General features: G+C 36.3%; 1 protein-coding gene and 1 long non-coding RNA gene across 3 annotated transcripts in view; both read left to right on the top strand.

The window, feature by feature from the left end:
• The window catches only part of LOC146754675 (uncharacterized), a 285,098-nt gene that overhangs the window by 272,634 nt on the left and 289 nt on the right, over nt 1-12,175 (top strand). The window lies entirely within an intron of this gene.
• The window catches only part of LOC146754673 (uncharacterized), a 163,879-nt gene continuing 160,614 nt past the window's right edge, over nt 8,911-12,175 (top strand). Inside the window, exon 1 of one of the 2 annotated variants that reach the window (XM_085527660.1) lies at nt 8,911-10,642. In XM_085527660.1, coding sequence (XP_085383786.1) covers nt 9,271-10,200 — 930 coding nt within the window. In that variant the 5' untranslated portion in view covers nt 8,911-9,270 and the 3' untranslated portion in view covers nt 10,201-10,642. Of the gene's footprint in view, nt 11,457-12,175 lie in introns of both variants that reach the window. The other variant, XM_085527659.1, reaches the window with a different exon arrangement.

The raw sequence follows: 12,175 nt of genomic DNA, 5'->3' as shown, positions 1-12,175 counted from the left end.
AGATTTTAGAAAAATTTCACAGGAATATCAATACTTATACCAGAAATAAAAAGGTCTCTCTTAGGTATCACTCTTTACCCTTGCAAAAATATGGTTTTCTTACCAAAATAATGTTTTTCATCTCTACAATCAGCATTTTCTAAACATAAAGGTGGTTTTCATCACCAAAAGAAATCGATTTCTCTTCAAAATTAGCGTTTGTAGCCAAATATGACACATTGTTTCCAGAATAACTCTTTTCATCTAAAAAAGAATGACATTTCCAACAGAAATATCCATTTCTGACAGATTTTAGAAGTAGGTCACATGAATATCAATACTTATCCCAGAAATGAAAAGTACACTCTTAGGTATCACTCTTCATCCTTGCACAACTATGGTTTTCTTCCCAAACTAATGCTTTTCATCCCTACAAATAGCAATTTCTCCCTAAATTACTGGTTTTCATCCCCAAAAGAAGACACATTCTCTTTCAAATGATGCTTTGTAACAAATTATGACTCACTGATTCCAGAATATCTGTCTTCCCCTACAAAATAATGACATTAACATAAGGATTATCCATTTCAGACAAATTTCCCATGTATTTCACACTAATATCAAGACTTACACCAGAAAAAAATGTGTTCTCTCTTAGGTATCACTCCTGAATCTTGCAAAAAATTCATTTTCTTACCAATACAAAGCTTGTCATCATTACAAGTAGCATTTTCTACCCAAAAAAGTGGTTTTCATCCCCAATAGAAATCGTTTTCTCTACAAATGGTCCCCTGTAGAAACATATGAAACACTGTTATTGGAATACCTCTTTCCCTCTTCAAAATAAGGACATTTCCAACAGAAATATCGATTTCTGACAAATTTTAGAAGAATGTCACACAAATATCAGTACCTATCCCAGAAATAAAAAGTTCTCTCCTAAGAATCATTCTTTATCCTTGCAAAAACATGGTTTTCTCACCAAAATTATGCTTTTTATCCCTTTAAAATAGCGTTGTTTCCCAGAAATACTGGTTTTCATCCCCAGAAGAAGACATTTTCTCTACAAAATGAAGCTTTGTAGCAAAATATGACACATTGCTTCCAGAATACCTTTTCTCTTCTACAAATTGAGGACATTACTAGCAGAAACACCTTTACTCCACTACAGAATAAGGATATTTCCAACAGATATATCCTTTTCTGAGAGATTTTAGAAAAATTGCACAGGCATATCAATACTTATACCAGAAATAAAAAGGTCTCTCTTAGGTATCACTCTTTACCCTTGCAAAAATACGGTTTTCTTACCAAAATAATGTTTTTCATCTCTACAATCAGCATTTTCTAAACATAAAGGTGGTTTTCATCACCAAAAGAAATCGATTTCTCTTCAAAATTAGCGTTTGTAGACAAATATGACACATTGTTTCCAGAATAACTTTTTTCATCTAAAAAAGAATGACATTTCCAACAGAAATATCCATTTCTGACAGATTTTAGAAGTAGGTCACATGAATATCAATACTTATCCCAGAAATGAAAAGTACACTCTTAGATATCACTCTTCATCCTTGCAGAACTATGGTTTCCTTCCCAAATTAATGCTTTTCATCCCTACAAATAGCAATTTCTCCCTAAATTACTGGTTTTCATCCCCAAAAGAATACACGTTCTCTTTAAAATGATGCTTTGTAACAAATTATGACTCACTGATTCCAGAATATCTGTCTTCCCCTACAAAATAATGACATTAACATAAGAATTATCCATTTCAGACAAATTTCCCATGTATTTCACACTAATATCAATACTTACACCAGAAAAAAATGTGTTCTCTCTTAGGTATCACTCCTGAATCTTGCAAAAAATTCATTTTCTTACCAAGACAAAGCTTGTCATCATTACAAGTAGCATTTTCTACCCAAAAAAGTGGTTTTCATCCCCAATAGAAATCGTTTTCTTTACAAATGGTCCCCTGTAGCAACATATGAAACACTGTTATTGGAATACCTCTTTTCCTCTTCAAAATAAGGACATTTCCAACAGAAATATCGATTTCTGACAAATTTTAGAAGAATGTCACACAAATATCAGTACCTATCCCAGAAATAAAAAGTTCTCTCCTAAGAATCATTCTTTATCCTTGCAAAAACATGGTTTTCTCACCAAAATTATGCTTTTTATCCCTTTAAAATAGCGTTGTTTCCCAGAAACACTGGTTTTCATCCCCAGAAGAAGACATTTTCTCTACAAAATGAAGCTTTGTAGCAAAATATGACACATTGTTTCCAGAATACCTTTTCTCTTCTACAAATTGAGGACATTACTATCAGAAACACCTTTTCTCCTCTACAGAATAAGGACATTTCCAACAGATATATCCTTTTCTGAGAGATTTTAGAAAAATTTCACAGGAATATCAATACTTATACCAGAAATAAAAAGGTCTCTCTTAGGTATCACTCTTTACCCTTGCAAAAATATGGTTTTCTTACCAAAATAATGTTTTTCATCTCTACAATCAGCATTTTCTAAACATAAAGGTGGTTTTCATCACCAAAAGAAATCGATTTCTCTTCAAAATTAGCGTTTGTAGCCAAATATGACACATTGTTTCCAGAATAACTTTTTTCATCTAAAAAAGAATGACATTTCCAACAGAAATATCCATTTCTGACAGATTTTAGAAGTAGGTCACATGAATATCAATACTTATCCCAGAAATGAAAAGTACACTCTTAGATATCACTCTTCATCCTTGCAGAACTATGGTTTCCTTCCCAAATTAATGCTTTTCATCCCTACAAATAGCAATTTCTCCCTAAATTACTGGTTTTCATCCCCAAAAGAATACACGTTCTCTTTAAAATGATGCTTTGTAACAAATTATGACTCACTGATTCCAGAATATCTGTCTTCCCCTACAAAATAATGACATTAACATAAGAATTATCCATTTCAGACAAATTTCCCATGTATTTCACACTAATATCAAGACTTACACCAGAAAAAAATGTGTTCTCTCTTAGGTATCACTCTTGAATCTTGCAAAAAATTCATTTTCTTACCAAGACAAAGCTTGTCATCATTACAAGTAGCATTTTCTACCCAAAAAAGTGGTTTTCATCCCCAATAGAAATCGTTTTCTCTACAAATGGTCCCCTGTAGCAACATATGAAACACTGTTATTGGAATACCTCTTTCCCTCTTCAAAATAAGGACATTTCCAATAGAAAGATCGATTTCTGACAAATTTTAGAAGTATGTCACAGAAAAATCAGTTCCTATCCAAGAATTAAAAAGTTCTCTATTAAGAATCATTCTTTATTCTTGCAAAAACATGGTTTTCTCACCAAAATTATGCTTTTTATCCCTTTAAAATAGCGTTGTTTCCCAGAAATACTGGTTTTCATCCTCAGAAGAAGACATGTTCTCTACAAAATGAAGCTTTGTAGCAAAATATGACACATTGCTTCCAGAATACCTTTTCTCTTCTACAAATTGAGGACATTACTAGCAGAAACACCTTTTCTCCTCTACAGAATAAGGACATTTCCAACAGATATATCCTTTTCTGAGAGATTTTAGAAAAATTTCACAGGAATATCAATACTTATACCAGAAATAAAAAGGTCTCTCTTAGGTATCACTCTTTACCCTTGCAAAAATACGGTTTTCTTACCAAAATAATGTTTTTCATCTCTACAAACAGCATGTTCTAAACATAAAGGTGGTTTTCATCACCAAAAGAAATCGATTTCTCTTCAAAATTAGCGTTTGTAGCCAAATATGACACATTGTTTCCAGAATAACTCTTTTCATCTAAAAAAGAATGACATTTCCAACAGAAATATCCATTTCTGACAGGTTTTAGAAGTTGGTCACATGAATATCAATACTTATCCCAGAAATGAAAAGTACACTCTTAGGTATCACTCTTCATCCTTGCAGAACTATGGTTTTCTTCCCAAACTAATGCTTTTCATCCCTACAAATAGCAATTTCTCCCTAAATTACTGGTTTTCATCCCCAAAAGAAGACACATTCTCTTTAAAGTGATGCTTTGTAACAAATTATGACTCACTGATTCCAGAATATCTGTCTTCCCCTACAAAATAATGACATTAACATAAGGATTATCCATTTCAGACAAATTTCCCATGTATTTCACACTAATATCAAGACTTACACCAGAAAAAAATGTGTTCTCTCTTAGGTATCACTCCTGAATCTTGCAAAAAATTCATTTTCTTACCAATACAAAGCTTGTCATCATTACAAGTAGCATTTTCTACCCAAAAAAGTGGTTTTCATCCCCAATAGAAATCGTTTTCTCTACAAATGGTCCCCTGTAGAAACATATGAAACACTGTTATTGGAATACCTCTTTCCCTCTTCAAAATAAGGACATTTCCAATAGAAAGATCAATTTCTGACAAATTTTAGAAGTATGTCACAGAAAAATCAGTTCCTATCCCAGAAATAAAAAGTTCTCTATTAAGAATCATTCTTTATCCTTGCAAAAACATGGTTTTCTCACCAAAATTATGCTTTTTATCCCTTTAAAATAGCGTTGTTTCCCAGAAATACTGGTTTTCATCCTCAGAAGAAGACATGTTCTCTACAAAATGAAGCGTTGTAGCAAAATATGACACATTGCTTCCAGAATACCTTTTCTCTTCTACAAATTGAGGACATTACTAGCAGAAACACCTTTTCTCCTCTACAGAATAAGGACATTTCCAACAGATATATCCTTTTCTGAGAGATTTTAGAAAAATTTCACAGGAATATCAATACTTATACCAGAAATATAAAGGTCTCTCTTAGGTATCACTCTTTACCCTTGCAAAAATACGGTTTTCTTACCAAAATAATGTTTTTCATCTCTACAAACAGCATGTTCTAAACATAAAGGTGGTTTTCATCACCAAAAAAATCGATTTCTCTTCAAAATTAGCGTTTGTAGCCAAATATGACACATTGTTTCCAGAATAACTCTTTTCATCTAAAAAAGAATGACATTTCCAACAGAAATATCCATTTCTGACAGATTTTAGAAGTAGGTCACATGAATATCAATACTTATCCCAGAAATGAAAAGTACACTCTTAAGTATCACTCTTCATCCTTGCACAACTATGGTTTTCTTCCCAAACTAATGCTTTTCATCCCTACAAATAGCAATTTCGCCCTAAATTACTGGTTTTCATCCCCAAAAGAAGACACATTCTCTTTCAAATGATGCTTTGTAACAAATTATGACTCACTGATTCCAGAATATCTGTCTTCCCCTACAAAATAATGACATTAACATAAGGATTATCCATTTCAGACAAATTTCCCATGTATTTCACACTAATATCAAGACTTACACCAGAAAAAAATGTGTTCTCTCTTAGGTATCACTCCTGAATCTTGCAAAAAATTCATTTTCTTACCAATACAAAGCTTGTCATCATTACAAGTAGCATTTTCTACCCAAAAAAGTGGTTTTCATCCCCAATAGAAATCGTTTTCTCTACAAATGGTCCCCTGTAGCAACATATGAAACACTGTTATTGGAATACCATTCTCCCTCTTCAAAATAAAGACATTTCCAACAGAAAGATCGATTTCTGACAAATTTTCGAAGAATGTCACACAAATATCAGTACCTATCCCAGAAATAAAAAGTTCTCTCCTAAGAATCATTCTTTATCCTTGCAAAAACATGGTTTTCTCACCAAAATTATGCTTTTTATCCCTTTAAAATAGCGTTGTTTCCCAGAAACACTGGTTTTCATCCCCAGAAGAAGACATTTTCTCTACAAAATGAAGCTTTGTAGCAAAATATGACACATTGCTTCCAGAATACCTTTTCTCTTCTACAAATTGAGGACATTACTAACAGAAACACCTTTTCTCCTCTACAGAATAAGGACATTTCCAACAGATATATCCTTTTCTGAGAGATTTTAGAAAAATTTCACAGGAATATCAATACTTATACCAGAAATAAAAAGGTCTCTCTTAGGTATCACTCTTTACCCTTGCAAAAATATGGTTTTCTTACCAAAATAATGTTTTTCATCTCTACAATCAGCATTTTCTAAACATAAAGGTGGTTTTCATCACCAAAAGAAATCGATTTCTCTACAAAATTAGCGTTTGTAGCCAAATATGACACATTGTTTCCAGAATAACTCTTTTCATCTAAAAAAGAATGACATTTCCAACAGAAATATCCATTTCTGACAGATTTTAGAAGTAGGTCACATGAATATCAATACTTATCCCAGAAATGAAAAGTACACTCTTAGGTATCACTCTTCATCCTTGCACAACTATGGTTTTCTTCCCAAACTAATGCTTTTCATCCCTACAAATAGCAATTTCTCCCTAAATTACTGGTTTTCATCCCCAAAAGAAGACACATTCTCTTTCAAATGATGCTTTGTAACAAATTATGACTCACTGATTCCAGAATATCTGTCTTCCCCTACAAAATAATGACATTAACATAAGAATTATCCATTTCAGACAAATTTCCCATGTATTTCACACTAATATCAATACTTACACCAGAAAAAAATGTGTTCTCTCTTAGGTATCACTCTTGAATCTTGCAAAAAATTCATTTTCTTACCAATACAAAGCTTGTCATCATTACAAGTAGCATTTTCTACCCAAAAAAGTGGTTTTCATCCCCAATAGAAATCGTTTTCTCTACAAATGGTCCCCTGTAGCAACATATGAAACACTGTTATCGGAATACCTCTTTTCCTCTTCAAAATAAGGACATTTCCAACAGAAATATCAATTTCTGACAAATTTTAGAAGAATGTCACACAAATATCAGTACCTATCCCAGAAATAAAAAGTTCTCTCCTAAGAATCATTCTTTATCCTTGCAAAAACATGGTTTTCTCACCAAAATTATGCTTTTTATCCCTTTAAAATAGCATTGTTTCCCAGAAATACTGGTTTTCATCTTCAGAAGAAGACATGTTCTCTACAAAATGAAGCTTTGTAGCAAAATATGACACATTGCTTCCAGAATACCTTTTCTCTTCTACAAATTGAGGACATTACTAGCAGAAACACCTTTTCTCCTCTACAGAATAAGGACATTTCCAACAGATATATCCTTTTCTGAGAGATTTTAGAAAAATTTCAAAGGAATATCATTACTTATACCAGAAATAAAAAGGTCTCTCTTAGGTATCACTCTTTACCCTTGCAAAAATATGGTTTTCTTACCAAAATAATGTTTTTCATCTCTACAATCAGCATTTTCTAAACATAAAGGTGGTTTTCATCACCAAAAGAAATCGATTTCTCTTCAAAATTAGCGTTTGTAGACAAATATGACACATTGTTTCCAGAATAACTCTTTTCATCTAAAAAAGAATGACATTTCCAACAGAAATATCCATTTCTGACAGATTTTAGAAGTAGGTCACATGAATATCAATACTTATCCCAGAAATGAAAAGTACACTCTTAGGTATCACTCTTCATCCTTGCAGAACTATGGTTTTCTTCCCAAACTAATGCTTTTCATCCCTACAAATAGCAATTTCTCCCTAAATTACTGGTTTTCATCCCCAAAAGAAGACACATTCTCTTTCAAATGATGCTTTGTAACAAATTATGACTCACTGATTCCAGAATATCTGTCTTCCCCTACAAAATAATGACATTAACATAAGGATTATCCATTTCAGACAAATTTCCCATGTATTTCACACTAATATCAATACTTACACCAGAAAAAAATGTGTTCTCTCTTAGGTATCACTCCTGAATCTTGCAAAAAATTCATTTTCTTACCAATACAAAGCTTGTCATCATTACAAGTAGCATTTTCTACCCAAAAAAGTGGTTTTCATCCCCAATAGAAATCGTTTTCTCTACAAATGGTCCCCTGTAGCAACATATGAAACACTGTTATTGATATACCTCTTTTCCTCTTCAAAATAAGGACATTTCCAACAGAAATATCGATTTCTGACAAATTTTAGAAGAATGTCACACAAATATCAGTACCTATCCCAGAAATAAAAAGTTCTCTATTAAGAATCATTCTTTATCCTTGCAAAAACATGGTTTTCTCACCAAAATTATGCTTTTTATCCCTTTAAAATAGCGTTGTTTCCCAGAAATACTGGTTTTCATCCCCAGAAGAAGACATTTTCTCTACAAAATGAAGCTTTGTAGCAAAATATGACACATTGCTTCCAGAATACCTTTTCTCTTCTACAAATTGAGGACATTACTAGCAGAAACACCTTTACTCCACTACAGAATAAGGACATTTCCAACAGATATATCCTTTTCTGAGAGATTTTAGAAAAATTTCACAGGAATATCAATACTTATACCAGAAATAAAATGGTCTCTCTTAGGTATCACTCTTTACCCTTGCAAAAATATGGTTTTCTTACCAAAATAATGTTTTTCATCTCTACAATCAGCATTTTCTAAACATAAAGGTGGTTTTCATCACCAAAAGAAATCGATTTCTCTTCAAAATTAGCGTTTGTAGCCAAATATGACACATTGTTTCCAGAATAACTCTTTTCATCTAAAAAAGAATGACATTTCCAACAGAAATATCCATTTCTGACAGATTTTAGAAGTAGGTCACATGAATATCAATACTTATCCCAGAAATGAAAAGTACACACTTAGATATCACTCTTCATCCTTGCAGAACTATGGTTTCCTTCCCAAATTAATGCTTTTCATCCCTACAAATAGCAATTTCTCCCTAAATTACTGGTTTTCATCCCCAAAAGAAGACACATTCTCTTTCAAATGATGCTTTGTAACAAATTATGACTCACTGATTCCAGAATATCTGTTTTCCCTGTTTTATTAGGCGAAATCGGACCCTCGGGATGTAACGTGATAGGCCCTCCCCTGCTGGGTCATGCATATGTTAAAAAGATAAGGATGAAACTGGATACCTATATAAGGGACCCTCACATTCCAATAAACGCCATTTTACAGCTCACCATAATGGTGTAACAAACAGCTGTGACTTTGTCGGGGCCGTCGATACACATTCACAAAGGGACTTGACTTTCCAGGTTACCAGATCGAGGTAACAAATGGTGCCCCGTGTGAGGAAAAGTCCTGGAGGTGAGTGTGCGACGGCTAAAACCGCGCTGACGGACGCGGTATCCACGGTTCGAGCCCGTGGAAGCACTCTCGGTGGGGTGCAAAGGGGAATGCAGCGCTGCGCCTATCCTACGGCCGATAGTTCGTAGAAGACCAGGAAGACTTCGGGTCTCTGGGTATATGTATTCCGTCATTAGAGTAGTATTGCAACTTTGTAAAACCTACTATGGTAGGAAAGATACGCCTTCTAAGAAGGACCTTGAGGCCGTTATTAGTTGTCTTGAAAAGGAGGGGGTGCTTTCCTCTCCTCGGGAGATTTTGGATCACAATAAGCGGGACTCTTTAACTTTTTCGCTCTGTGAGCGCGCAATGAATGAGCAGAAAGATGCTGAGCTCAAAACGTGGGGGTTGGTGCTTGGGGCGCTGAAAGCGGCTCGGAAAGAAGGGAAGACGGATGCTCGGCTTGGGGCTGCTTTGGGAATTGGGTCGGGAGGCTTTTTCTCTTGCAGATGTGAGGATTTGAAAGACAAAGACAAGGTGGCGCGAGCCATCCCGACCACACCCATCACTCCGGCTGAACAACGATCAGATGGCCCCGTCCAGCAGCATTCCACACATTCCACATCCTTATCTCTTGACCCGCAGAAGCCTTCCTCTGAGGCCCCATATCGGTATCCAAAGCAACCGGTATCTTCTGCACTCCTTCGCCCATCCTTGGGGGTGGGGAAGGGGAGTGAGCAGGGGCGGGAGGATGGGTCCCTTCCTCGAGATGGGATGTGTTGTGGGTGTGGTTCCGCCCCGTGGGGCGGGGTGGATAGGACTAACCAAGATGGAAGCCAATCCTCATCAGCGGGGGCGGAGGCGGAGGCGTTCCTAATCATCATAACCTTTCCCCAAGAGGGTGGGCTGCTGGTCCGGCTCTACCTGGGGGGAGGGAGAAGGGAGAACAAGAGCGACCAAGTCTCGGATTGGTCAAAGATAAGGGAGGCATTCCTTTTTATCGTTAATTGGGGGCCCGGTCAGGGGGCCCCGGGCTCGAGTGGAGCCTCTGAAGCAGAAACAAATTCAGCTGACGAGCGAGCTACTTTAGCCCGAGTTGGAGTCGGTTAAACTCCTGCTGACAACTTGGAGGAGAGGAAGAATGCTTAGGATAAACTGTATTGATTATTGTCACTGTCTTTGTGATTGTTAAATGTTTATGGTATATGAAAGTATAAATGCAAATGGTGTATGGAACTGTTAATGTTATAGGGATGTGTAAACATGAATGCTATATGGATGTGGAATTATTAATGTTACATGGAAGTGTAATTGAGGGTACGAGTAGTGAAATTGTGAAAAACAAAAAACAGGGAAAAGGTTACAAAAGAACAGTGAGTTAAAATATTGAATGTGATCTGCTCTAGCCAGAGAAGTTTAAGTGCCAGCAAGAGAACGCAAACCCCCGCGCTGCCCCTCCTCACTGCTTACCCCCCCCCGCCCCTCAGCTCCGCCGCTTGTGAAAGTAAACAAATCGTTACTTCTGAATGGGGACAAAAGCAAGACATTAGAAGTATCTCTTGCTAGTCGGAGCAAGAATGTCTTCATTTTCTCCCAATAATATACACATTTAGGGGACTTGGAAATTGTATAGAGGGGGAATTGTGGTGGTGGAGTTGGATGGAACGGTGGCAGCTGTACTAGAGCAGGTCCTGAAGATCCCAGGATGAGTTTTGCCCTAGTGGGCTGAATGCAATGTGCACACAGCAGTGCAAAGATATTTGTTTTCTGACAGTTTCAGGTGCATCTCACTCTATACTGCATCAAGAATTACTATACTACCCATAGATGATTTTTGTAACTATAGTAGGAGTAGGTCAACAAGAAAAAGCTTACCAATTAAAAGAAAAAAGAAGGGAGCTAAGGGTGAAGCAAGTAACAATAGAAATAAGTAACTATAGCTGTAAATAACTTTCTGTGAGTAGTTTGTATTGTAGAGAGATCTAATATAGTGGTTTGTTATGTTTTATGAGCAGGTGTTTCACCTGGGCTCTGTATCATGCACTGGCCATGCATATATGGAGCACATGTGAAAAAAGCCCTGCACAGGAGAGAGTCTGTGATGGGTGAGAAAGGCAAAGTGCATTTTGAAGCAGGGGACGCCCTGCTGGCATTGCCTATCGCATCCATCACTACTGTGTTCCTTTTCTCTCTCCTTTTGGTGGTTTGCCACCTCATAGTTGTTGATAAGTAATAATACATTAGCTTTGAAATTTTCATTTATGGAATTGTCTAAAATGAATGCTTGAATGAGTGTGTATATGTCAACTCAAAAAATTATGACCTTACATGTAACCTCATGTTTAGTTAGTGCATTATCAGTGAAGGTTTTGATTGAGTGATGGTTATGTTAACATTTAAGTCCCCTGCAGCTCAGAGACACTGGGCCACTGCCATCATGGTCCTTGGTGTGCTGCGACACATCAAGACAGACAATGGCTCGTGCTTCATCTCAAGATCTACTTAAAGAGCATTGGGGAATATCTCATTCAACAGGCATCGCTGGGAATTCCCAGGGACAAGCAATTGTGGAAAGGGCCAACCGTCTCCTGAAGGACAAGATACGTGTCCTTGGGGAGGGGGAGGGTCACAGAGGTAGGATCCTGGTAGCCCAGCAGGCAGAAGTATTGGCACAGCACATTATGCAATCAATCATTTTGAACGAAGAGGTTATGCCACAGTAAAGGACAGAGAATCGGGAAAAATTTTATGGATCCCATCGAGAAAAGTAAAATCTGATGCAGTGATCACCCAAAAGGGCGGTCTGGGAGAAACAGAAAACTAATCGAAAGCTGAGTACTTTTCTTTCAGGCATGCTGTTTTACAGAAAAGAGCTGCAATAGATTTCCTGCTGCTGACTCAAGGGCACAAGTGCAAGGACTTTGAGGGGTTGCTTACAACTTACGATGGAAAGAGTGCTTAATGAGAAAATGGAGTTCCAGCAGATATACGAGAAGCTTTGAGCAGAAGGATGAACTGTATAATATAGCCCAAGATGCCTTGAAAATACTAACTAAAGAAACACTAACATTATTACACACTGCAC

This window comes from Coturnix japonica, chromosome W, assembly GCF_054131305.1.
Source record: "Coturnix japonica strain WE chromosome W, WE-NBRP24, whole genome shotgun sequence".
Classification (NCBI taxonomy): domain Eukaryota; kingdom Metazoa; phylum Chordata; class Aves; order Galliformes; family Phasianidae; genus Coturnix; species Coturnix japonica.
Note: the sequence above shows the minus strand (reverse complement) of the source record. Positions and strands in the feature narration are given on the sequence as shown.